The following is a 27,221-nucleotide window of genomic DNA, read 5'->3' on the forward strand; positions in this document are numbered from 1 at the left end:
AATCTGTCTGTGGTCAGATTCACTTCTCCACAGTTTTTGGATTAATTTTCCCCAAATTTGGGGATGATTTCTGGTCTAGGTGTCCCACAGGTCACCTCATTTAGTTTGTGATACCCATCAGTCTCCAGCTAGGTTCCCTTAGTTTTGACCACTTACCTTAAATGTCAAGAGTTCCTTCCCTTTTTTGTTACACCAATTGCCTTAAAACTGCATTTTATACATTTGCCTCTGGTACACTTCAGCTATCCAAGGAAGCATATGCAAATTCCTCTACAGAGGAAACAGGGTGTATTGGGTTTGCATGGCAAGGTTTTGGTAGCAGAGATGCTACAGGGGTGGCTTCTGTGAGAAGCTGATCATAAGCTTCCCCCATGTCCATCAGAGCCAATGCCAACTGATGCCAAGACAGACCTGCCGCTGGCCGAGGCCAAGCCTCGCAGCAATGGTGGTAGCCCTCTGTGAGAACATATTTAAGAAGTGGAAAAAACCCTGCACAACAGCAGCCAGGAGAGAGGAGTGAGAATAAGCGAGAGAAACAACTCTGCAGACCCCAAGGCCAGTTCAGAAGGAGGGGCAGGAGGTGCTCCCGGCACCGGAGCAGAGATGCCCCCACAGCCGTGGTGCAGCCCATGGGGAGGCAGCTGTGCCCTGCGCCCAGGGAGGGAACGGTGGGGCAGACACACACCTGCAGCCCGTGGGGGACCCCACGCTGGAGCGGGTGGATGCCCAGAGGAGGCTGTGACCCTGCAGAAAACCTGAGCTGGGGCAGGCTCCTGGCAGGACCTGTGGCCCCATGGAGAGAGGAGCCCCCGCTGGAGCAGGTTTGCTGTCAGGACTTGTGACCCTGTGGGGGACCCGCGCTGGGGCAGCCTGTGCCTGAAGGGCTGCACCCCCTGGGAGGGACCCACGCTGGGGCAGCTTGTGAAGAGCTGCAGCCCCTGGGAAGGACTCACATTGGGTAAGTTCATGGAGGACTGTCTCCTGTGGGAGGGACCCACGCTGGGGCAGGGGAAGAATGTGAGGAGTCCTCCCCTGAGGAGGAAGGAGCAGCAGAGATAATGGGTGATGAACTGACTGTAACCCCCATTCCCCTGCACTGCTTGGGGCAGTGGCAGGTAGAGAAATGGGAAGCAAATCTGAGCTCAACGAGAAGGGAGATGTGGGGGGAAGGCATTTCAAGATTTGGGGTTTATTTCTCATTACCCTAATTTGATCTAATTGGTAATATATTAAATTTCCCCCAAGTAGAGTCTGTTTTGCCTGTGACAGTAAATGGAGAATGATCATTCCCTGTCCATATCTCAACCCATAAGCCTTCTCTCCTCTATCCAGCTGAGGAGGGAGAATGATAAAGTGACTTTGATTGGCACCTGGCATGCAGCCAGGGTCAACCCACCACACAGGGTGAAGAGAAATAACTCTGAGACAGTGAATTGTCATTTGCTTTCCCAGAAGAGCACCAGTTATCCTACAGTTTCCTGACAACCTGATAGTTAGGAGCCAGCAGCTATCAAAATAGGAGGACCTAGGGACTTAAGTAGGAGCAGATTTAATCAGGAAAGAAAATGAACAGGTGACATGAATTATAGATTCATAGTTAGGAGAGTAAACAGCTGAAAGTGTTTCATCAGTATAAAGGTGGCAGCCTTTCTGTTTAATGGAAGACTCTAAGAAGACAGAAAGCTTTTGATTTCTAGGCAAAGTTGATGATGAAGTTTTTTGTTTGTGTGTGACTATAAAGAGAAAAAAAAAGCATCACAGGTAGAGGCTGAGCAAAGACAAGATGGAGCTGAGCTTGGTGCAGAGGTGAGAGCTTCATAGCTGCCTAAAACCATAAATGGTCTTACCTGAGGTGCTAAATATATTGATGTTTCTAGCTTGCTTTCTCTACCTTTCTAGTGGTGACTGGAAATCTCATTTTGTAATTTCTAAGTCTGGACATGTTGCTCTAAACTTAAGACTAGTTTAATATCCAGGCTAGAATTTTCAAAGCAGAGAAACTTGTTAGCAAACTGTTGTCAGAGCTGAAGCTGCTGCTAATCCCTGTCTTCTCTTACAGGTTGTTACTTATAGGAATATTAATCTCTGAAATATGGACCCAAGAGAGACCAGGTAATGCTGCTGTAAACTCTTTTCACATAACAATTTCCAGCCTTTTTCATAGGTGATATCTGTGTTTGTGTATGTGTTTCAAAAGAGTCTGAAACTCTTGTGGCAGCCTTACTCGCTCATTTTTCTGAGAAATTCCAAACACAAGTGTCTATTGGCAACTACTCATGACCACTCTTTAGTTTTATGTACTATCACATCAAGCAAATGTTTCTACATTTCCTCACTCTGCTAACAAACACTGAATAATTAATAGGGACTTAAATGTTTTTGTTTTCCTGAGTCTAGTTATTGACCATACAACATGTAAGGTCTTCTAAATGCTATAAAGATATCAGTGTTTTGCCTGAGAAGAACAGTTTTCTTAACCAAAACTGTTGGCTATTTTAACTTCTTCCATAAAAAATAGAGCTGGACCTCAAAGAGCAGATACAGAGAGCTAGTTCCAGGACTGTATGCACTCCTCACTGCAGGTACTGCACAAACATGTTGGCATTTAACAAAGATCAAAGTAAAGAGATATTGGAGGAGGTTCTATCTAGCTTGGAGTAATTATATAACTTCTGCACTAATGACCATTGTAGCTTGGAATATGGGCAGAATAAGGTCATATCTGTCTGATGTTCCCTCATATGATCATCTCTGACACGGGAGTTGCATCTCTGCTTAACTTAAGGGTATAGTGCTGAACTCTCTAGGACAAAGGGTCCCCTTGGCCCTTGAAATGCACTATTGCTATAAAAGGTCCAGTTGGTATTAGCTCATTACGCCATAGCAACTTCTGCTTGAAACAACAAATCCCAATTTATTAGAAATATGTGTTAAATGGAAAGTTTTTTCTGGTCTCTAGTCCTACATCTAGAACATAAGCCACTTGACTTCTGGTACTGGTACTTGGGCAGGTGAACAGGATAGGTTGATGGGTAGCTGATGTGGCTGCTCCCCACTGAGGTTTGCCTGTGGCTCCTCTTGTGAAGAGGTGTGTATGGGAGTTTTTTTGGTTCTGTGGTTTGTTGGGTTTTGTTGGTTGGGATTTTTTGGTTTAGGTGTTTGGTTTTTCTCTTTTTCAAGATGGTGGGGATACTTTCTTGTTCTATTTTATTAAATTTAAGGTGTTCAGATCGGGATGGCTAACTTAGTGGGTTTTTGAATCTGTTCCAAAATCCTGTTTCCATGACTGGTTGTTGCAGATAGCATTGCCAGCTGATCAGACACAATTACTACTGGAATACTGATTTCAGGACTGACTTTTCTCCTGGAAGTATTGCTGGTTTAAAAAAGAAAAAAAACAACTCTAACACCACCTGACCAGAGATACTGGAATATGACTGTCACAATACTGACTTTATCAAGCTAGCTGGGAAGTAATATATTTATGTTTGTATGTTACCTTTAATTTCACACTTACTACCTTTTCAATATGCTCAACACAGGATCCATGAGTTCAGAGTGCTTGGGGAACCTTATGCGTATCACGCTAAATGCAGAATACTTTAAGAACAAATACTTATCCTTCTCTGTTGTTGGTAAGTTGATACTGAAGAACTTGGAGAGGGAATTGTACGTGGTGAAATGTCTAAAATTCTCTGAAGTCCTCCTATGCTAAAATTCCCTGGATTATTTGAAGATCATAGAGCTTGGTAGGTCAGAAGTAAAGTCAAATACTACCTTTATTTCTCTATAACCTATCCTGTAGTCTTGTTTTGTGATAACAGCAATATCGAGTCTAATCATAGCTATTTTGGACTACTTTGGACTCAAACTGAAATGCATGTTGGTTTCTAGGCATGTTAATGATGGTGGATTTCCCTCCTGGTAAAAATGTTCCCCAGTTGAAGTTGGCACTACATTACTGATTTTGCACTAGTGGCTTTCACAGCTAAGGGACTTGGTGGAGGTGTATAATTTCTTAATGAAGTTTAAAAAAATAAGATGGGCCCTATGGCTCTGGGCTTAGTAGACAAGTGGTACATTTGAGTGAAAAGTACCACAGAGTGCTCTAGAAGGATATAACTTTTATTTCACTGAAAGTGAAACAACTTTTGGCCTATAAACATCATCATGTGTAAGATTATATGCATAAAATGTAAACTCATCCTTGAACTACCTCTCTGTTAGTTAGCTGTCTGTCTAGATACAGTCCATGACATCCAAAAGGAAGACCCAGGGAACTGTGGTCCAGTCAGTATCATCTTTGTGCCTGGCAAGATTATGGAGTGCATTCTCCTGGAAACTATGCTAGGCCACATGAAAATTAAGGAGGTGATAGGTGACACCCAACATGGCTTCACCAAGGGCAAATCATCCCTGACAAATTTGATGGCCTTCTATGATGGGCTTACAGCATTGGCAGATGAGGGAGGAGAAACTGATGTCATCTACCTGCACTTATGCAAAACATTTGACACTGTCCCACATGATGTCTTTGTCTCTAAATTGAGGAGGGTTGGATTTGATAAATGGATCCCTCAGTGGATAAGGAATTGGCTGGATGGTTGCACTCAGAGTTCTAATCAATGACTCAGTGTCCAGGTGGAGAGCAAGTGGTGTTCCTCAAGTGTTAGAGTTGAGACCAGCGCTGTTTAACATCTTCGGTGACGTGAACAGTGGGATTGAGTGCACCCCCAGCAAGCTTCCTGATGACACCAAGCTGTGTGGTGTTGACAAGCTGGAGGGAAGGGATGCTATCCAGAAGGATCTTGACAGGCTTGAGAGGTGGGCCCTTAAAACCTCATGAAGTTCAACAAGGCCAAGTGCAAGGTCCTGCACATGGGTTGGGGCAATCCCAAGCACAAATAGAGGCTGGGCAGTGAGTGGATTAAGAGCAGCCCTGAGGAGAAAGACTTTGGAGTATTGGTGGAGAGAAACTCACTATGAGCCAGCAATGTGTGCTCACAGCCCAGCAAGTCAACTGTATCCTGGGATGTATCAAGAGAAGAGTGGCCAGCAAGCCAAGGGAGGGGATTCTCCCTCTCTACTCCATTCTTGTGACACCCCACCTGGAGTATTGTGTCCAGCTCTTGGGACCCAACATGAGGAGGACATGAACCTTGTGGAGTGAGTCCAGAGGAGGGTCATGAGGGGGCTGGAGCATCTCCCTTATGAGGACAGGCTGAGAGAGTTGGGGTTGTTCAGCCTGAAGAAGGGAAGGCTCTGGGGAGACTTTATAGTGGCCTTCCAGTACTTAAAGGGGGCTACAGGGAAGATGGGGAGAGATTCTTTATCGGAGGTGTAGTGATAGGATGAGCAGTAACAGTTTTAGACTGAAAGAGTGTAGGTTTAGATTAGATGTAAGGAATAAACTATTTACTGTGAGGATGGTGAGACACTGGCACAGGTTGCCCAGAGAAGCTGTGGCTGCCCCCTCCCTGGCAGTGTTCCAGGACAGGTTGGACGGGGCTTTGAGCAGCCTGGTCTGGTGGAAGGTGTCCCTGCCCATGGTACAGGGGTTGGAACTGGATGATCTTTAGGCTGCATTCCATCTCAAACTAATCAATGATTCTATGATCCATAACCTAACCTTTCTAGAATGTTAAACTTTTGTAAAAACCCCTTAATATATGTTCTTTGTTCAGGCATCTTCATCCATACACAGACACTCTGCACAGTTTGAAAGTATAAAGCTTGACACAGCTTGAAAGTATAAAGCAATTACTTTTGGAAGGCAAAACAAAACAAAAAAAACCCACTAAAACACAAAATGGAAAAAGCCTAAAACCAGAAAAACAATTTTGCAGCCCTAAAAAAAAATAAATCTGTTCTCAGCTTTAGTGGGTTCATCATCCTGGTAAGACCCCTGAAGAGACTGTTGGCCAGACAGGCATCAGAGAGAAATATGGGCCTGTGTCAACCACAGATCAGATGCCTGATGTTGCTATGCTGTCATCAATCTGTCAATCCTGACAACTTTGACACTGATGATCTAAGTGACTGCTCTGTGTTTTACTGGGGGTTTTGCCCCTTCAAGATTTAATATCTTTCTATGTTGGTGATTTATTTTTTTAATCTTCAGTCCTTGAGCTGCTAGTATTCCTGTTCAAAGCTGTCTAATTTTACCTTTCTTACTTTCGATAGACTTTTACAGCTCTCTTTCACCACTTCACAGTTCTCTTATGTCCATGGTTTGCAGTTGGGCCTATTGAAGGAGGGCCCTGGGGCAAGGGCAGGTCGCTCAGGGAGTTTACAGAGCAGTAACTGTACTCATTAATATCACTCTTCACTAATGGCCCATAGATCAATCTGGAATAGCCTGGGAGCTAGATGAGGCCATGGCATCGAAGTGTGGCTATACAGTAACTTACAGCAACTGGAGTGACATCGAGTTTCGTGCTTCTGCCCTGAGCTGCCATTCTCACTTAGAGGTAAGTCTGTCATAGGCATTTTACCTACAGTGCTGTTGTATATGACTATTATGCAAAAGATTGTCAAATTATTGATAGGTATTAACTGAGGTGTGATTAATATCTTTTAAATCTAATCTCAAACTAATTTAATAATCTTCAAATATATCCAGAGGTCTGAGAATATTCTATGGTACTGACATTTGAATGGCCTACAGATGAGACTGTGAAGCAGCACATCACATATGCCTTTGAAGGGTGACTGTTTTCTCTTGGAGAAGAATAGGAAATTCTGTCTGGCAGCTGGGTTGCATTCTGCTCTAACATTTCTTGTCTGAGACATATCAGGGTATAATCTCAAAAACTTGCTTACTGCTACTATGTCATAAAATACAAGATCAGCTATATTTTAGGGAGCATTTATTTTTTTCCAGTTCTTGGGCTATGTGAAAGGTTGAAGCTGCTCCCTAAAGTATTTCACAGAATTGCCTAAGTTAGAAAAGACCTCGAAGATCATCCAGTCCAACGATCAACCCAACATTAACAGTTCCCAACGACACCAGATTCCTCAGCGCTATGTCGACCTGACTCTTGAACACCTCCAGGGATGGGGACTCCAGCACCTCCCTGGGCAGCCCAGTCCAACGTCTAACAACCTGTTCTGTAAAGAATGCTTCCTAATATCCAGTCTAAACCTTCCCTGGCAAACTTCAGGCCATTCCCTCTTGTCCTATTGCTTGCTACTTGGTTAAAGAGACTCATCCCCATCTCTCTGCACCCTCCTTTCAGGGAGCTGTAGAGGGCGATGAGGTCTCCCCTCAGCCTCCTCTTCTCCAGACTAAACCCCCCCAGTTCCCTCAGCTGCTCCTCGTACAACCTGTGCTCTAGACCCTTTACCATGTTGCTTTGTACCTATATGCATGTAGCCTAGGTAGTTAATCAAGTAGAAAGCATATAATAATGATTTAGCATGGAGTTGCTCTTCTGTGCAAAGCCTGGTGGGTGGGTTTTGTAGTTTACTTCTAGGTCACAAGGACAGGTGGTACCTAACTAGAGAAAATCAGTCTAACAAGCAAGTATTCCCTGTGTCCATACAGAAAGATGTGTTTATAGTAACTATACAAATCAAAGCATCTCATACTCCTGCTATGCAAAATGCTACAACTCATCTGAAAAGTGCAAGTTGCCATTATGATCCATGGAGTCCAAGGGAATTAGTATGTGAAAGTAACTACATGGAGGTAAGTACTAGAAGTACTTATGGGAAGGTACTTTAAAGTAAGAAAGATGCTCTCTTTACAGCTGATTAGATACTAGGAACATGCATTGGAAACAGAGTTTGAATGCTCCACCATGAACAGCTTACTAGTGAATGTACAGCGTGCATCCTGAGTTTAGTGATGCATTTATATTATGCTTATATAGCCCACTTGCCAGAATTAATAGTTAATAAAGTTATGAAATGGTATCCAAATGTTTAAGCTAATTGATTGAACTCACTAAATGTTGCTTAAAATAATCTTTGAGGTAACAGAAGTGTATACTTTCTGAAGAAAGTTTCCCTACTGAATCTTCTGGGAAGAAATGCACAGTGGGGAGGAAAAAGGACTCCTCTTAAAAGAGGACGTGAAAGTCAAGGATGAATTCCTGGCCTTAACTGCAAGTAGAAATGGGAAGATAGGGAGAAAATAAAAGAAGCTGAAATCAAGTGGACTACTGATAATGTACCATGCATGATGGCATCTTATGCCATAATTTTTTACTTGGTGGGAGGAAATGTCCCTGTAGGAAAGCTGTACTCTGAAAAAGACTCACAGGGTGTTGAAGACAAGGAAACAAGTGCCATCAGCAAATATCTTACAGAGGCTTTTTGCCTTCAGGTTTCTGTCAGGAGAGAGGTTCCACAGACTGTAAAAGACTTTATTCAAGATGAACTTGAGGACTGGACATTTTCCTTTCCAGAGGTAACAACACTACAGGTTTTCTTCCTAGTAAAAACTAGTGATACTTATGGCACAACCATCCTTCTATTCCATGTCCACATACTACAAAATGTCCTTTCACAAAACACTTAAGTAAGAGCAGAATTTCTGTACCATGTGACTTTAGTCTAGAGATTTTATGTTAGAAATAGACAGGTATAGGCCATGTCTGCAAGGGAGAAATGGAAACTGATTTCTCAAAAAGCCTAGAAAGCAAGTCTTCCCCAGGCAAGAGACTGTGCAACAGAAATGGTCCCTAAGACTCTGTGGCCCAGGAATGAACTGTGGATAGGCTTTTTTCTTGGATCCTGTATTTGCAATGTAGCAGTGCAGTTAATTTCTGATGTTCAATATGGAAATTTTTATGTATGTGTGACGAGGTGAAAGCTGGAGGGGTATCCCCCAGCAGTACTTAGAACAATGCAACAAAACTGCTGGGCGGTTCAATACAATAAATCATTCAATATAGTAAATCTGTGACACTGAACCACGTGTTTAAACTGTTAATGAATTTCTCTGGGCAGACCAAAGCAGATGAAGCCTCAATATGGCAAATCGTGTTTCATCAGCCAGAAGAAAAAAAGGCTCTGCTTGTGAGTGATGCTTGGAGTGCAGGCTATGGGCTCAATACTACAGACACCAGGGTTGTGCTGCGAGTACCATACACTGCTGCGCAAATTCAGTTGATCAAGGTTGGTATGCTCATTCTGGCCCAGATAGCTGCCAGGCCTTGTAGGTCTAACCAGATGTCTTCCTACAGGATCAGGGAATTACCTTTTCTGCAGTGAGATCAAGTACGTTTTACAAACAGCGATGGATGATCCTGATGGTGGATACTGCTGTGGCATGTCCTATAGGTGAGAAATGAGGTACCTTACTCCAATACTTAAATGTACAGGGACTCTCTTATGACTAGAGTAACGAGCTGACAGCTCTCGTATCTTGTCCCTAAGATGACGTGGAGTACACTAACAAAACAATCATCTGGACTGTTCCAAAATATATTCAACCGCTCTCTGCTGGAGCGACTAGCTTTAAGGATGTGCTTGTTGAAGCTGGTGTGGATCTACACAAACTCTCTGCCAAAGAAATGGCTTCCAGGAAATACGTGTTTTTGAATGACTTAAACACAATTACAATGAAGATACCAATAGGTGCAAAAGGTGGCTATTACAAGGTTAGTGACTTGTCTGTTGCCCGACAGCTCATATTTTTCTGTTCGTTCGTTTTGGGTTTTTTTTTGGGGGGGAAGGAATAATTCTTTATCCTGTTCCTTTTAAATGAAAAGTGGTGGTGAAGGGGAAGAAAGGGTATATTAAAAATTCCAAAAGCCCTGACCAAAGATAGCTCTTATAAGCACCACTTTGAAGAATTTCTTTTCTTACAAGCACAGAATCCTACACAGAACTGTTGATTTGTCTCCTTCCTCAGGCCAACACAGAGCTTTTGACTGTTAGTCTTGATGTCATACACCTTGGAGACAGTCCTAACTGGACAGTAAAACATGTATGGGTTCTGTTGTATTTTACACAGACCACTTAAGAGAATGGAAACAACCCATTTGTTCACCAGACTGTATGATATGGGAATGGGCTGAGACTATACATCTAAATCTAGAACTGAATCCTGAGCAAATGTTGTAACAACTGAACTTCAGAGTAAGTTGCAGGAGTAGCCCTTTCACTGGTAAAATCATTCCCTGCTGCTTTGAAACTTGAGAGTTTCCAAACCTTTTCCAAAGGAAGTCTTCTGAATATTCTGAGATAATCTAAACTCACAGGGATACAGCAAGTGCCACTTAAGAGTTCATGATTCCTGATCTGAGAAGGACAATTGTTTGGAGCTGCAGCAATAGTTGACCTTGAGATGCTACAATACAGCTTTAATGTATAATCATACTAAAGGCTGTTGATTTGTAATTCTAGACTTCTGTGAGCAGTGGACGGCACGGGGCAAAATACGCCATCAATCTGTTCTTAGAACACCAGTGGGAAGATAATAAATGGGGACTAACCAGACGTACTATCATCAAGAAAATAGAAACACCATTTGAGCAAGTAGAACTTACTATAGCAAACAGTAAGTAGCCTAATATTGAATTTACTGAAGGTTTTGGTACTGCTAAAAACTTAATGTTATTGTATTCCTCTTTAGACTCAAATCTGAGTGCAAGGCTAATGAATGTGACAGTAGGAACATTCCTCCCAGATGTGGAGCTTGTGAACTTAACCATTGAGGGTGCAACTGTTGCTGTCCCTGAAGCTGTTCAGCATGGATATCTAACATACGAGATCAGACACGCTAATGGAAGCAAAGCTTATGTAATACAAGTCCTGCTTGATGCACCAAGCATAAAGAAGGAGGTGTGTGCTAAGACACTGTAGCATGCCATGGTATAGAAATGATGATACCACTTGGTCACTTTATTTCTAAATATTCTTTTCCTAGTACATGAGTGCGGACATGAGATCATACACCCTGAATGTCACACTTGCTTTTATAATCCGCCCAACAAGTGAGACCTTTGCTGTCCCAGTCATAACAGTGTCAGCTGTTAAAGATGCAGGTAAACTAGTGGAACTTGGGCACAAACATGGCTGTGAACTCAGCTGTTAACTGGGTTTATTTCAGCCAGGGATACTGTGTACTAAATAGCCTATTAAACTGATGGCTGCTAGTGTGCTGGCTGACTTTTGACTGTATTACAGTACTCCCCAGCGCGAGAGGATTTTGTGATGGCAGAAACATTCATCTCGTAATTATTCATGGGAATGTGGACAAAAACTGGCTACCCTTCATCTCAGACTGGCGCCTGACCCCAGAGGCTGCGCAGAAGTACAACTATGGCCTGAAGGACAATGGCACTCACCTGACAATATCTGTCCCTTTCCTTTCTTCCCATGTAAGCTATGAGGTAAGGATGCCAGCATGTGGCAATTAAAAGGCATGCTCTAGCTGCAAATTATGAACGTGATACGCTCTGTCTTTGAAAGTGAAAGAAACTTCCCTTTAAGATAGGTTTCAGAGGATTAATGGAGGACTATTTTCTGCCCTTGGAAGAACACCTTAATTTCTGTTGGTAAATATTGGCAGAAGTAGTCAAGGCAAAAAAAAATTCTACCAGCACTTAAAGACTGAGCTATCTTTAATGGCAACTAAACATGCAGTTGAGTTTGTACTGCACTCTATTGCAAAATGATTGAAAGAAGTTTGTTGTGTAACTTATACATTTCTTAAAATAATCTCTCCTGTGGATTTGACTTTGATCAAGCACCATTACTTTTGGCTTGTGACAACTCACCCTCTTAGTTTTTGAATCCTTTAGTTGAAGAGTGTATCTGTCATGTTTTCTGTGATTTGTCATCTCCAGGATTTTCATACCTCTGGAATAAAGGCCTCGCTCCACTTAACCCTGAAGGATGGCATCACCTTGGCTAACAGGAAGGACTTCTCAATTTCCTGCAGATTTTCACCTTCAGAGCTAATACGTAATAATGTGTTCGGGACTGGGTGTTAATGCTCTGAGCTGCATGCTTAAGTCACACCAGCCTGAAATGTTTCTAGAGCTTATACTTGTATGATACTCTATTTGCCTGTCAGATTTCCTACAAAGTAATACGCTGCAAGGCAAGTTACAGATTGGAGTGACTGTCCTGTCTAGTACAGGATGGGGGGAGGAGGTGGGAAACTACTTCCCCTCACACCTCCAGAATCATTAATCTTTCTTAAAGGGTTTTTGTGGTTGGTTTGGTGGTTTTTGATGGGGTGGAGGACCAGCATATGAATCAGTCGTTCTAAAGCTACTCATCAGTATTGAATGCACTGAATATTTTGGCCAGAAAAATCCTTTTAGCAGAGGGAGAGAGTTTCTAAGAGGAGAAAGACAAGTGAAATCAACAGCTTTGTTCATGTAGTGCACACTATACTTGCAATTAGCTTGAAGGAAATCGAGTGTTGGTACTGAAGAGTCTTGCTCAAAACTTAATCCTTGTGAGCTGCCAAAAAACTTGGTGGCAAATCCATGCAGAACCTCTCTGTTGTGCTAGGCTACAAAATAAAGGAGTTTGAGTCCCGATTTGAATGAAAACATACTTTTCTCTTTCAGAGTGCCTACCCAATGGGACTGTGGTTGTTACTGCAGTAAAATGGGTAGGAGTTGAAGACCTGGACACCAGCCTGTTTGTTTTGAGGGACAGACGGTGCAAACCCAGTCTAGTGACAGAGAAGACTGCAACCTTCAAGTTTAATGTGAACACCTGTGGAACAAGTAGAAAGGCAAGGGCTTAGTCATACAAAGTTTACTTTGCATTGGGGTAGGATTATTGCTAGAACTGACAGAGGTTCAGAGTTCAGCAGAAGCTGCAAGTAGATCACAGCTGAATTTGTGTGAAGTAGTACATCTACTCTTTTTTCTGATGATACTAAATTTAGTTGCACAGAAGTTCCTATTTGGTAAAAACAGTTTTAAGCCAGAGGCACCTTCTGAAACTACCTTGTTTAGCAATGGACTTGAATGTGAGTTTCTGTTTTTTGAGATACTCATATGCCTTGCAGAAGCTCCTTAGGTGTTGCTAACGATTATCTGGCCCAGGACTAGAATGTGTTCTGTTCCTGCTACCTGCATACTGTATAAAGAGAAATTGGACAAAACAACAAAGGATTAGATTGTGCTCAAATTCAGGTCACCACAAATGCACCTTGGTTCTGCGAGAGTTGTATCTCATGCTATATGTTGATTCTCAACAGAAACAACTGATCTCTTTTCTCAGGCCCTGTGCACTCACTCACTTGGGTGTTATGTCATATTCAAGGTATTGTTAGCTAATAAACTGTTTTTTCTTGACTATGGCATAGCTGTCAGCTATACTCAGCTTTAGTTTGGTAGGCTGTTGGCTGGTAATTTCTAGACATTCCTAAGTGTGCTCTGCTCCGTGCAATCTGTCAGCCAAGTGAAGAAATATGGATATTGTGTCAAAACCAAAGTAAACTCTGATGTTACTGTCCTGCTTGTAATGATGTCTATCTTTCAGTTCAATAGCACAACTATGACATACGAAAACGATGTACTCTATTTCGGACCTGGCAATGATACACCAGTATACCAGTAAGTGTCACTGCCTAGAAAAAGGTTGTCCAAGGTGTTTAGGTTTTTTAAAATCTAATACTAAATTTCTTCCCTCAGACTGAAATTTGTATGCTGGTATGCAATCAAGCAAATTGTTGATGTCCAATATGAATCTAAGAAGAACCCACCACCCAGTGTTAAACCATGGTTTGGCTCTCTTGATCTTTCAATGAAGATTTTCAAAGGTAACATGTATGACTGAACTCCACAGAAGCATTGAGCAGTTGAGGTTGGAAGGGACCTCTGAAGGTCATCTTGTCCACCCACTCTGCTCAAGCAGGGGCCCCTAGAGCAGGCTGCCCAGGACCAGGTACAGATGACTTTTGAACATCTCCAAAGATGAAGTGAAAACCTCTTTAAGGCCTCTAGCAGAGGTTCTCCATTCCAGAATGCAACATAAATCATCAAGTATCTGCAGCGGATCAGACTTAGCATCTGATATGTGTGGTTTTCCATATGTCTGGGCTTACTAAAAGTTCTCTGTAGTGGATGCGATGTCAACTTCTCTCTTCTATCAAGTCCTTAAGTGTTACTAAGCAGAGTTATCACTGACTGAAACAATCATATCCTGTGTCAAAGAAAGAAGCTACATGCAGTACTGCTGTAAAATGGTAACTGTGCTGGCAGAAAGGGTTAACTGAAGCCTGACCCAAACTTTGACCGTGACTAGAGTAGCCATGATGATTTTTTATTTTTTTTTTAACTTTCCTGCCCCATCTTTTCCTCTCTGCCCCCAATATCTTTGTAGAGACAGTTTTGAATGAGCATCTTACTCCAATGAGTTTTTACAGAAGGAGGTGTGTCTCAATTCTGGATCCTCAGAGCCAAGGAATACAGTTCAGATTTTTGCTTTAACTGCCAGTTCTTACTTTTCTGCCATCCTATTCCCATTTGTTGACAGTCATACACTCTCCCATATTTTAGCATTGTTGTGTCAGATTAAGTGGTGGTGGAAGGAAGAGTGAAGCAGAAAGTTTGTGAATACTACTCTGTAAAAAGGAAACTCTAACATCAATATTCCCTTCTAGAGAAATCCTATTCGGAGTCCTACCAGGAATCAGAATATCCTGTGGTAAAATACCTGAAAGAGGCACTTTATTTTGAAGTTGAACTGCTCCAGCCTAAAGATGTGAGACTAGAACTAAACCTGGATGACTGTTGGGCTACGAAGTCCCAAAGCCAGGACAGTCTTCTGCAGTGGCCCATCATTAAAAATGGGTAAGGAGGGCTTCCCTCATGTTATTTGGTAACTGTTCAGCACAAGGCCTCTTACCTTAGGTGGGAGGAAAGGGGAAGAGAGCAAAAGTCAGCTTGGATGCATTGTTTTCTCCTGATGGGCAGGATACAGCACTAGGCTGTGGACCACGTTTGTTTCAGCACAGTGGCTGTGCCTTCTGGTGGCAACAGGTCATTGGGGTGGGCAGGAGTGCTTCCAGCTGCAAAGAAAGAACAAGAAGTTACCCTGACTGTGGCTAAAGGCATGACTGGGGGAGCTCTATCCATACCCCTATGGACCGAGGAAAACTGAGAGGGAAGCTCCTCTGTATTTCACCTTCTTGCATTACTTAAATATCTGATTGAAGTGATAAAGGCTTAGACTAATTACACTCTTTCACTTTCCTAATAAGGTGTGAAAACCATGAAGACTCCTACAGAACTGTCTTCCATGAAGTTAATTATAGCCTCAGAGTAAAATTTCCTCTGCACCTGAAGAGATTTGAAGTGAGGATGTTCACCTTTGTACAAGGCACAACTCTGTTGGAAGAGCAGGTGAGATGTCTCTGCAGTCTGTCACATGCTGACAGCAGCCCCGGTATGTGAGCCTGGAGCAGTGCACGCAGGACCTGTGTAAGGTCTCAGATGGCCAAGTGATGACTGAGGCTATTAGCCCCCTTCTTGAAGGCATAATGCTATAACAGTAGTAAATAAAGACTAGCCACTTAGCAGTGTTCAGTTCTTCTCCATCGGAGTCAGTACACGTATTGGATGTTTGCCAAGAGTTCTCTACGCATAATATTAATATTCTTGTCTTGTAGCTGTATTTTCACTGCAGTGTGGTGATCTGCAGCACTGTGCAACAGCCTTCAAGCTTGCTTTGTCCAAGAAGATGTAATCCTGGGAAACACAGACTTGGTAAGAAAGTACTTCTCAAGTCACTCCTAAAGCTCAGTAATGTGGCACATGCTCTCATGAGTTGTCAGATGACAGAACTAGTCCAAGTGTGTGCTGTACAGAAAATTAAAATGTGAAATATCTCACTAGACCGCAGCGCAGGACCACATCTGCATGGACAAGCATCATCTGGAGCAGTGCTTTTTAGGAAGGAAAACAACAAGCAGAGGTTGGTGTCAATCTACTGAAATACCAAGCATGCTGTTGTTGTAATGTAATGTTGTAATGTAACAGACTTCTGTATGCCTCTCTTCTCCCTGTAGGTGAATACAACAGCTTTCGACAGACACTAAGCAAGAACTATTTAGTTTCATAAAGTTGCAGTTAGGTGGCCTAAGCAGGAACAGCCTGTCCAGACTTAGAAGGAAAGACATCTTGAAAATACCTACAGGGAAAATACGTTGATGATGTTTACTGAGAAAGTGTCAGCTAACCAGTATAGGTGTATCTTTGTCTTTAAGTTAAATCAGTGTGTTTCTCTCTTGTGTTCCTCCACGGTGTTAAGTTCTTAGTTCTTTTGTATCTTGCATCTGTCCTAGTCCACTTAGCTAACATGTCTTGTGTCTAGGCACTTTACACTTGGGAGCATCTGGTTTGGGATAGGGGCAGGAAGGTGACAACAGGTGTGAAGTCAATTGTAAATCACTTTAAGCTTTTTTTTTTTTAAAAAAAAAAAGCTTCCATATGAACAAATGATTGCAGGGATCTTCATGTCAGTAAAAGAAAGCGGTTTTCTGATGCAAGATGGGGAGGAACATACTTGATCCTATAGTGGCTATTGACAGAAAAACTGTAAACTGTGTAACTTACAGGAGTGTTGTGGATCTGCAATGTCAAGTTGTCTTCCCTAGGTGAGAGGAAATTGCTCACAGGTAGTATCAGTGATTGCTTAGCTGAGTAAACTGTCAGCCTAAATGGAAAAAAACCTTTTAGTGAAGACCTGAAGTAGTAGTAACAATAATACATGGACTCTATCTACAAAGGATTAAGGATTTTTCCTTACTAGAGAACATGATGCTTAGGAGCTCCTGTGAGATCATAATGATGTAGTCTTTTTTTTTTTTTTTTTTTTTTTTTTTTAGGAAAACTTCTTGATTTCTTCTTTGCATCTGAACAATGATGTGTAAACAGCTCAGATTCAATATTGTACTTTCCTGTTCTAAGGAAATCTATTGCTCAGCATGAATTATTATCCCTTAGGGCTAAAGATACAATAATGGGTGTCTGCTTTTAAACTTTATATTAAATGGGATTATACTACAGGAATTTCTGTGAAGGCTAACTTAAGTAAGAAACTATTTTGTGAATCTCTTTGCACTTTATGAAAAAGCATGGTATCTAAAAGACTGTAACTCTATTGCTACAATACCTGTACAGAGATCCCACTAAACAGTTTATGCTGTAATTACAAGTTCATGTTTGTAAGTCTTGTCTGTCTTTCAGTTGCCTGCTAAGCATATCTGTAGTAGGTGTCTTTTACTGTCATTTCTGGAAAAACCTGTGTGGACTTCATGATGAGGGACATGCCAAGTCTGTAGCTGTGCATCAAGACGGTTTTCTGTTAGAAGAGTCTACTGTGCTAAAGGACTCTTATTACTCTTGTGATAGGCGAAGATTAAAGCTATGGAGAAGTGATATTGAGAAATGAAATGTAAATATATCAGCATGGGAATAAAAGGGAAATGCAAGAGGCTGACAGTAGACTTGAAGTCAGTGACTTCATGCTCAGTGCTTTACCCTGTGGTAACCCAGTGGGTTAAGTACTAGTGATTCCTCAGTCTACAGGCACGATCTATTGAGAAATCAAAGGACACACCTGCTGCCAGGGTTTTGCACCTAACAGAACATGAGTATGGGCACTTTAAGTGGTATGGTGTGTGCTACATCGTGCTGAGTGTCTCCCAAGGAATGAGACTTTTGTGCAGCGTCTTTCCCAGGTAGGTGAGTAGCAATCTTCACCTGCCATAACAGTGCTCTACCAGTACAGTATAGGCTGAGACACCTTCTTCCCTACTACAGCTGTGTGTGTGGGGGGAAAAAGATAGCAACTAGGGACTGCTTTGAGAAACAAGCATGAGTTTGGGCAGCCCATTTCAGTATTGTTAACTCAGTCTCAATTGTGGCTTCTCAGGTTTGATTCCTTTCTTCAAACCAAAATTTGAGAACAGCATCACTTAGGAATAGGAATCTAGTTTTTACAATCTCATCTAAGGTGCCTTAATTTCTTTTCATAAAATTAGTTAATATCTTGAGAGTCTTTATCTGTTGGTGGGGATTTAGTGTTGTAAAGCAAGATGATGTGCAGGTAAACTGTGGCTCTGCTTTTCAGCTCTTCTAAAAACTCTGCTTTGTGCCATTTTGCAAAATATCAAATGTTAATAGATAAGATGGTTCCTTTATCTTTTTAATATGTGGGAAAATTCAAGGAGATTCTCCTCCATGGTTGGATTAGGATTTATATAAAGCTTCTTGTCAGATTTTCCAACAGTATGTGAGACTCAAAACCCATTTGAATATCAGTAAAATCTTTAGAAGACATGACACTAATACTCTCCCCACCTCAGAGGTGTCTGTTTAAACTAAAATTCAGGAACTGCCTTCCTAGTTATAAATATATAAAAAAAAAAAGGAAAAAAATGCTCTTCAAGTGTTGTATCAACACCTCTTTGCCTTTTAAGTGGATATTTTATGACCACATGCTTTTCTCCCTGGTATTTGGGATGTTATTTTTATATCCCTGTTAACACAAGTTGAAAGCAGATCAATCTTCTTTGTTTATGCTTAATGTCGTCTGCAATTTCAACAGGTGAATGATAAAAGTCTAAGGGAAAGGAGAAGTCTGGTGTGATTTGTTTTTATAGGAAAATAGGAACAATAACAGAAGTGTACTGCAGACAGATATTTCCACTTCAAATAAATGGTGGTAAGTCAGTGCTACAAGTAGCCTCATTGGCGCTACTACACAGAGCTCTCGCTTTTACTATAGGCTGTATTCAATGACATGGCTAGTATTTTAAAGCTATGTACTGTTTAAATGAGTTAAAACAGCAACAAATTACTATGAAGATTGAAATTAAGAAAACTGGCATTTACATTTACTGGCCCAATTAACTTCCTTTTTGATATATTGCTTTGCTTTTTGTTTTAAATCTCAGTGTCTTCAATAAAAAAATAAATGCTATGCACCTATATCTAGAGGAAAATATGTTCTGACAATGATCTAATTATCTGGGAAGCTTTTGGTTCAAGATTTGGCTTTTGCCACAGGTCTATTTGAGTCTTCAGCTGGTCACTACCGTATAAATGCTGTTTCTGTTTGTGCATGCGAGTCCAGAAACACCTAAACACAGAGTTAGCTAGGTCCCCAAATCCCAGACAGGCATGTGCTTTGAAATAAATGCTCTAAAGCAGAAGTAAGCTGAATTTGGCTTCCTTACAATATGTGGTGTATAAATAAAAGAGCAAGCCTAAGCTCAGGTTGCTTTGTAAAGAAGCAAAAATTCAGGGGCTTGATCAGGGAGGGGGGTTCAGATGGACCCAACTTCTATAGCTCACTAAAGACAAACTGCTTTAATGGGAGCTGGAACTTCTCTCCACAGCTAAGTTTCCAATCTGTTAAATGCTCTAATAGCATTTATGGTTGTATAGCAAATTAATTGGGGAACAAAAGTCAGGTACTGATTCCTTAGAAGCTGGTGTACATGATGTATAATGTTGTGGGTTTGTTTGGGGGTTTTTTTTTTGGTGGTGTTTGGTTTGGGGTCGTTTTTTGTTGGTGGGGTTTGTGGTGGGTGGTTTTTGTTTGGTGGTTGGTTTTTTTTTGTTGTTGTTGTTTTTTGTTGTTTTTTTTTTTTTAGCTACTGGCATGCAGAGCTGGAGGGATGGCCCCTGGCATCCCTAGGCAGAAGAGCTGTGGAGCTGTGGGAGCTACCAGATAAGCAGCTCCCCAGATGAACTGGCTGGAGAAAAGCAGGCGGCTTTCTTCCCCCCAAGCACACCTATGTGTAGCCCAAATGTGTAACCATAAAACCTCTTGGCACCTATGTGGTGCTCCTCAGCATAGAATTTCAAAGCCCTGTGTGTGTGCGGGTGGGTGGCCCCTGGCTCCCCTCTGCTATGGGGAGTGGGGGGTGAGCTCTGCTCGCACAGCCAGAGCTTGCCTGGGGACCTACTTCCATGTGTGATCTTTAACCTCTGGGGACTGTTGTCCCCATAGTATGCAGGAACTTGACCTCCTTGCTGTCTTCAGGGTGTTTACCTGGGTATTACTGCTGCTGGCAGACAACACACCACTGCACCCTTTTTATAGGGTAGGGAGAGAAGTTGTCACTGCTGAATTCAGATGGAAAGCCTGCCCTGGAGAGTGGGACTCTATCCTGGTCCAGTAGCCTATCTAGTAGGATTCTTCCTTTCCATCGGTGTGCCTTCTGTGAAATAAAGCAGTATCATACACTTCTAGCAGCACCAGAACAGCCTCTTGTCTCAGGTATGAGGAGAAATCCAGAGCATATTCTCATACTGTTGATAGCAGCATCAACTTCTTCCAGCAGCACCAACCGCCAGGCCAGTGGCACCCAAGGAGTTAACTTACATAAAATCCATTATGTGAAACTCCCTGCTCTTCCCTAATTAAAGGATTAGGATGACTATGGGGGAAAAGACCCTCTTTTCTCTGGCTTCTGAAACTTCAAGGACTCTGCCTGTGATCACAGTTGGTTCTCCTTCAGTGATTCATCCAGAGCAGAGTCAAGGGCACTGCTCTGAACATAAAGAGCTGCTCAGGAATGCAGCCGGGGGCTCCAAGCCATCTTGTCTCTGATTTGGTGCTCCTCACACATCTTTTCTCTTGCCTCTAGCCTGCATCACTGCACGGCTCTCCAGTGCCTTTGGGCAGGTAGAGCATATGCATGGTCTGGGCTGTTTCTCTTTGACTCGAGACAGTGTGGTGGTTTTGTGGTGGGTTTTTCTTTCTGGGGGGAGGGAGTGGGGTGTATTGTTTTTTTTATTGTCTGTGAGCACTTGTTAAAAGGCAAAATAACTATTCATAGTGTGCAGCAGCTGACTGGGAGCAGCAGGATGATGTAATCAGTCAGTAAACTGAGAGTGAGGGACCACTAGTTCAATCAGAGTGACAGGTTTCTGTATCTTGGGGCTTTTGCTGAAATTCTAAAATAGGCTTCAATTAACTGTTTCTGTTCAAGATCTTATGATGTTCTTTCTCCTTCCTACATTTAGTTTTTTAGCACTTACCTGCTGCCCTTTCAGCATTATGACTGTTATCACTCATGAAGTATGATTTCATGTAACAGTTTCTTGTATGAGAAAATTGTGAATGTAGTGGAAAACAATGTTGTGGTGGGGGTTTCTTTTTTAGTACCTGTGTTCTGTTCTCCACGTTAGTGAGGAATTTCAGTGCTGTTCTAACATGGAAAGGGGGAGACACTGGGGCCAGAAGTGTTGATTTAATTGGAGCTAACCCCAACTTGCTCTCCTGTATCTCTTTCTTGACCCATAAACAATTCTACGCATAAGCAGAATGTAATTTAATTCCTCAGCCATGAACTTCCAGAGATTGTTGGGCTGCTTCTTTAGTTTTATTTCCATGTAGATTTTTAACACATTGCATTAAGATGATTGTATATTAAAGATGTCCTCTACTTGTGTGATTTATGCCACTTTCAGACTGCTGTTGTACTCTTAGACTTCTGTTTTATGGATTATTATGGCATTGCTGTTGGAATTCAGTTTAGCTTTATGGACCTGGAGTTCAGTCCTGGGGGCTAGATCTCATTCCCTCAACTGTGGGACTTAACTTGGTCTCTTTCACACCAATTATATATCTAAATTTCTGGGGGTAAACGAAAGAAAAAAAAGAGGAAGAACCTTGCCTGTCTTCAGTTTTATTCAAAAACAAATGAAATCCAATATTTAGTATCAGCAGGACTTCTACCATCAAGAATATAATAATTTGGATTGCTTCCTCTGAAATCAGTGAAATGTCTCTGTCAAGGTGAAGAATTATAAAGGGAGGGGTTTAGAGAGATGCTCAATGTCAGGCAGAGCAAGAATTCATTTCTTTCTGTGAATGGAGAAACAAACCTGACAGATCCTAGGACAAGCCAGGCCACAGCCAGACACTGAACCTACCTCCACCTCCTACTTGTATGCCTCAGTTTCTTTTTTTCCCCACTCACATGCAGGTGGAAGGAGAGATATTCCCTGAAAGGGAATCAAACCAATTAAGTAGTGCAAGAGTACAAACATTATGATGGATCTCAAACTATTTAAAGGTATGGCAGTGGCTACTGGAGTTCTGGGGCTAGGGAGCAGGCACAGGCAAGGTCTGGTTCACTGGCACAGAAGCAGTAAAGTGTCCCTCTGAAACTCAAAGCCTTGCCTTTGTGGTTGCTTAGAGCTGTTGCTCCACCTTGGACTTTTAGGGAGACAGAGGAACTCTATAGCCACCTAACAAGCTATAGCCTAGCACATTCATAGCCTTTGCCTGCCCCTTTCTCTGGGGTGGTGAGAAATGCTGACCCTGAGCTGCTTCTCAGATCTGTGGGGTATCTCCTCTGCATACAGCGTTACTTAGCTCTGTCTATGAACAGCAGCCTTCTGAAGCCATTAGCTATCAGAGTTTTCATTTGTAGATGGGTAAACTGAGGCAGCAATGCTGACCAGCTGTGGTCATAGATAAATTGGCAACGAAAGTAGATCCTTTTAACTTTGTTCCTCTGTTTTAACCATGACCCTATAGCCTTCTCTAGCTAAAGAGTTCAAAAGTATATTCACTATCACTAGTTGCAGGTGTGGAAGAACTAAGGAACAAGGTTACAAGTCTTCCCAAGCATAGACAATATAACCGGACACTATACTTGTGAACGATGATGGTCTTTAACATCACAGAATGGCAGAGTGCTCTGCCTGTGCATCTGCTGGTGATTTTCTGGGCTAGTGAGCAAGTACCCCTTTGCAGTTGTTAGTGACCATGAATGTCTGAGAAAGGCTGTGGAATCAAGATCAGTTATAGTTCTGTGCAAGATCCCACAGGCAATGTGCAGTTTCAATCCCTTGAGAAACATAATCCAGACTGACCTTGCCTCTGTGGCTCTCTATCTGCTCAAATCCGGATCAGCTGCACAGGTTTATACTGAGGAATGCTATGCTGACATTTGTGCTGACATCTTTTATGTGCATAAAATTTTCTCTAGTTTTACAGTTTTGTAGGGCTTAAGATATTCTATTTATATTCTTGCTGAAACCATAAAGCTTGTGAGAAATCTAACATAGGTTAAAACAACAGAAGCATATGGGACATGCTTACATGTGGTTACATCTTGAGTGACTGTGCTACCTGCATAAATCTGAATGTAGCTGCTTTTTTGAGACACTGATGGATTTCATGGTGATTGCTCCAATACACACATACCACATGAGAAGAGCACTGCGTCATCTTAGGCTGAACTTTGGAGAAAAAAAAAATTATAAAGGCAATTGTATTTCCTTCCAAATAAACAGAAAGAGGGAAAGAATAAAAGAGTCGGATGCAATAAAATTTTAGCTTTGTGGTGCTCTGCTATGGCATGTATCTGCTACAGGATGTATCCATGATCCTAAATCATTGCCCCACACAGACATGCTGATCTATCCATCCCAGTGAGACCAGCCTGTTATCTCCTGGCTGCTGCTCTCTCTGTGCCTTACATTTCCCAGTGGAGAAAAGGTTAATCTTGCCTAATTAGCACCACACAACTCAGCCTGGGATTTTGCTCCTCTCTGTTGCTGGCCTCAGCACAGCCAAGTCTTATGAATCAGTCTGCAGTGAGATTTGCAAAGCAACCCATATTTTTAGTGGTTCTGGTGACACCTGTGTGATACCTATCAGATGAAACTCAAAGTAATTAAGGCTATGTCCTCATTTCTTTCATTTTTGAAGGGTTTTGTGTGTGTGTTTTACAAAACTGTTACTAGCTGTAGGAAACAGCTGATCCAATACCTTTTAATAAGGAGACGTTGCAGTTACTAGAGCCCTCCTAGGTTTCATTACACCTTGAGAAGGATAAAATTTTTCATCTTTCCAATACCTGAATAAATTTATTTCATGTCAGATAGAAGGAAGATAACTCAGCTTAATCTTATTTGTTCTAGCAATTGGATGTATGAATGTCTTCCATAATTTATCAGAAGCAAGGAGGTTTTATACATTAAATACAGAAATATTATAAGTTTCTGAATATATTAATAAAGAAGATAGTATTTGTCAGCAATTTATCTATACAATGTCAGTTTGCTTATATTTAATTTCCAATATTTATCGGTCACTGCTAGATTTTATTTATCTATCAATCAAATATATAATACAAGATACAGACTCTGACACTGATATTTATTTGTTTACGAGAAAGATGTTCTCACTATTGTTTAGTTTCTTGATTTTTAGGTACAGTGGAAATGTGGATAAATAGACAATACTTGAACTAACTATACATGTTCTTCCTCATCCTAGCATTAAAGTGCCAACAAATCAATACACTTAATATTCTTATAGTGTTGTCATTTGCATTTTTAAAATTCAGTTTAAAACATATGGATTTGTATTGGATACTATTGTCCTTATTAAACAGATCAGTCAGAACAGTGATATGTAGATCCTAGGAAGATCAGTTGGCTTTTTTTTTTACTTTTGTATCAGACTAGGTTTAATATTTCTCAAAGCTTATTATTAAAAAAAAAAAACAAAAAAAAAACACGGACATGAAAGAAGGCAAAACTTCAAAACTTCTGTCTCAGTAACCTGCAGCTCAGGTTTTTAGGTAATCCTACATCACCTTCCAGAATTGCGTCCTATGTACAACGGTGGCCCTCGTTCTGCCTCCCTTGCTCCGTCCTCCTCTTACACCCTGTGTCCATGTACTCTGGCAAGGAAGAAATCTTGCTGGTTTTTTGTTTGTAAAGACCTTGAGTGTGCCGGGGCGCGTGCTCCACGTGCTGTCTACACCCGCTTGACGCTGTTGAGGAGCTCCGTCAGTTCGCTGATGTACTTGATGGTGTACTTCAGGGTTTGTATTTTGGTGAGGGGCTGTCCCCTCTGGCTGTAGACGGGGGGCAGGTAGTTGCGCAGCGTGTGGAGCGCGTCGGCCAGGGTCCTCATCCGCAGCTTCTCCCTCTCGCTGGCCTTCCTCCTGCGCTGGGCAGACATCCGCACCTTGGTGCCCTTGGGCAGCCGAGCCTGCCCGGGGCTGGGCAGGTAGGCGGGGGGGAAGTCCACCAGGCTGTAGCCCACCAGGCTGCCGCCACCGCCGCTGCCGTAGGGGGTCTCTGCCGCCACCGGGCAAGGGGACGTGGAGTAGGATTCGAAGGAGGGTGTCGGGGATAAGCTGTGCGGAGACGAGATGGGGTGCAGCTCAAAAGCCCCAGCGGCACTTTTCCAGTCCCAGGATGATAAGCAGACAGAGTGCTCCGAACCCAAAGCATCTTCCATGTTTATCAACGTCTCATGCAGTTTGTCCATGCTGGAGGAGAGCTTGGGAGAAGCAATGCCCTGCCCGCCAGCAAAGGCTGGGGCCTCCGGCTGCCGAGACCTTTTTATGACGGAGGGAGGAAAGTGACAGAGTGGGAACACAGGTTTGGTGAGAGGAGTTCAAAGGAGCACCACAAGTGCTAAGATGGAAAATGAACTCCTGATGTGCTAGTTTCTTCTCAATGATAATTATCAACCTTCAGCTAAAAAGCCTTTAAGCTAACAGGCAACAGTGAGAAAGGAGGAAAAAAAGATTATCTTCTTGCAACTAAACCAATTAAGGCTGCGCATCTACATGCAACGTTGCACTGGGGGGATAAGTGGTGAGAGAGGAAAAAGAAAATTAACAATTTCACAAAACAATTTACAAATGTAGAACTTAAAGATAACAACCACTGAAGCAAACACTGAATTTAAGCCACCAAGCCCCGATTTCTGCACAACTATTTGAAGGTGATGGCACTACAACAGTGATGATTTGATCCATGATGACTGCTACTGAAGTAGTCTCTTATTATCTGCATCTTATTCGTGAAAATCAGTTTGTTTGGATTTGTGCATGTGGATTCCTCTTCTCATTAGATTATAACTTCTCTTTGGATCATTTTGGTTTTCAACATGAGAAAGGAAGAAAGAACAGCAATGCGTTACCTTCAGTCTGTAGATTCATTTGCTATTTTAAATCATGACTGGGAAATCAAAAAGGAAATCTGTAATTGTAAACAAAGTTAAAGTCCCATTTAAAAAAAGAAATAGGAAAATGTAATTTAAAAAATAAAAAAGTCTAAGAAATAAACAGTGTTTGGGCCCAGACAAATATTTTACATAGAAATTTAATCCAAAGTAATATACAGATTAGATGTGTGTGAGACTAGAAGCTAATTCTGTAAAATTTTCTACCTCTAGGAATTAATTATTCTGCCAAAAAGAGTTTTTCCAGCCCTGACTCAATGCAACAGTCAAGTTATGTGTTAGGCAGTTCAAGTGAAAATGTGTATCTTAGAAATTAATAGCATTAATAATGAGCACTTTTCATCTCTAGGCTTCAGAGCAGCTTACAGTGATGATTAATGATCTCTATTACTCTCAGAAAATGGATCAGCAGAGTCAAGGAGTAACTTGCCCCAAATCACACAGCAAATCATTAGGAGAGCCAGAAAAAACTGTTCAAAACTACTGAGTTCTGCAGTTCTACTGAGCAGCTCGTCTGCCAGCCATGACTTTTATTGGCCCCTAAAGGAAGCAAAATATAATATATAATGAAAAGAAGGGGAGAAAGAATGCCAGCCTGTAGGAAAAAGTAAAAAAGGGGTATCTTTTAGAGATTCCTTCCGTGTAACAACCTTTGTGCGTACCACAATCCACCCTGAAAAAAGTGTGTGGAAATGCCTCTGAATGGCACATGGCTGAAACAAGCTGAGAATTTCTGGAATTCACCCTTTCTTTCTGATTGTGAAATCCTCACTACAACAACTCAGGGAAAAAAAACAGTCCAATATTCAGCATAGTCATTACAGTGGCTTTTGTAAATTTTTATGAGTTTAAGATCAAAATTTTGGGAAGCAGCTTGTGGGAGACTTCCAGATTTCAGGCTGAGATGAATAAGGAAGAAACAAAAAGTCAAGGATTTTTACATTTCAACCTAGGTTGAGGCAGTTTGACCACGATGACATCTACCACACACAGGAACTCAGGGCACAGCTCCCCACAGTCAGGGTTGCTTTAGATTTTATGGTTACCCTTCTGTATTCTGAGCTCTGCTTTGCTCCTTAAGGAAAATAAGATGAAACAGTCCTAAGAACCACAAATGCCTGCTACAAATTAAAACTAAGATAAACAACAAGTATTTTCTGTGACTTCAGTGATGAACTTAATGAGTTTCATTGAGCAAGAAGACAACAGTCACAAGGTCGTAAGTTAGACACAAGGTCTGATTTAGCATAAATAGGGGACTCAGTTTTGTCTCAGTTAAA

General features: G+C 41.8%; 2 protein-coding genes across 2 annotated transcripts; one reads left to right on the forward strand and one right to left on the reverse strand.

Annotated features, from left to right (window-relative positions):
- Window positions 1–387: 387 nt before the first annotated feature.
- On the forward strand, window positions 388–16,044 carry LOC113478940 (zona pellucida sperm-binding protein 2-like). Its single transcript, XM_026846493.1, has 22 exons — window positions 388–458; window positions 2,060–2,123; window positions 2,519–2,582; window positions 3,543–3,635; window positions 6,343–6,470; window positions 7,547–7,690; window positions 8,330–8,413; window positions 8,956–9,123; window positions 9,192–9,288; window positions 9,385–9,608; window positions 10,357–10,510; window positions 10,586–10,794; window positions 10,880–10,997; window positions 11,140–11,345; window positions 11,802–11,919; window positions 12,537–12,706; window positions 13,462–13,535; window positions 13,614–13,741; window positions 14,585–14,774; window positions 15,185–15,326; window positions 15,593–15,689; window positions 15,992–16,044. Exons 1-22 carry the CDS (start codon window positions 388–390, stop codon window positions 16,042–16,044), a joined length of 2,796 nt encoding a protein of 931 aa, XP_026702294.1.
- An 8,569-nt stretch (window positions 16,045–24,613) lies between these two features.
- MSGN1 (mesogenin 1) lies at window positions 24,614–25,239 on the reverse strand. Its single transcript, XM_026845756.1, has one exon. The coding sequence runs from the start codon at window positions 25,237–25,239 to the stop codon at window positions 24,721–24,723; it is 519 nt and encodes a 172-aa protein (XP_026701557.1). The 3' UTR covers window positions 24,614–24,720.
- Between the last annotated feature and the right edge of the window lie 1,982 nt (window positions 25,240–27,221).

The sequence above is a fragment of the Athene cunicularia genome (genome assembly GCF_003259725.1).
Source record: "Athene cunicularia isolate RWA chromosome 3 unlocalized genomic scaffold, athCun1 chr3_part1, whole genome shotgun sequence".
NCBI classification, from domain to species: Eukaryota; Metazoa; Chordata; class Aves; order Strigiformes; family Strigidae; genus Athene; species Athene cunicularia.

Excerpts from the sequence above, each read along its gene's own strand:
- LOC113478940 (XM_026846493.1), top strand. The coding sequence starts at position 388 with ATGCCAACTGATGCCAAGACAGACCTGCCGCTGGCCGAGGCCAAGCCT. Across the intron at positions 11,346-11,801 it reads CTTCCCATGTAAGCTATGAG|GATTTTCATACCTCTGGAAT; the intron begins GTAAGGATGCCA and ends TGTCATCTCCAG. Across the intron at positions 14,775-15,184 it reads TGGCCCATCATTAAAAATGG|GTGTGAAAACCATGAAGACT; the intron begins GTAAGGAGGGCT and ends TTTCCTAATAAG.
- MSGN1 (XM_026845756.1), bottom strand. The coding sequence starts at position 25,239 with ATGGACAAACTGCATGAGACGTTGATAAACATGGAAGATGCTTTGGGT.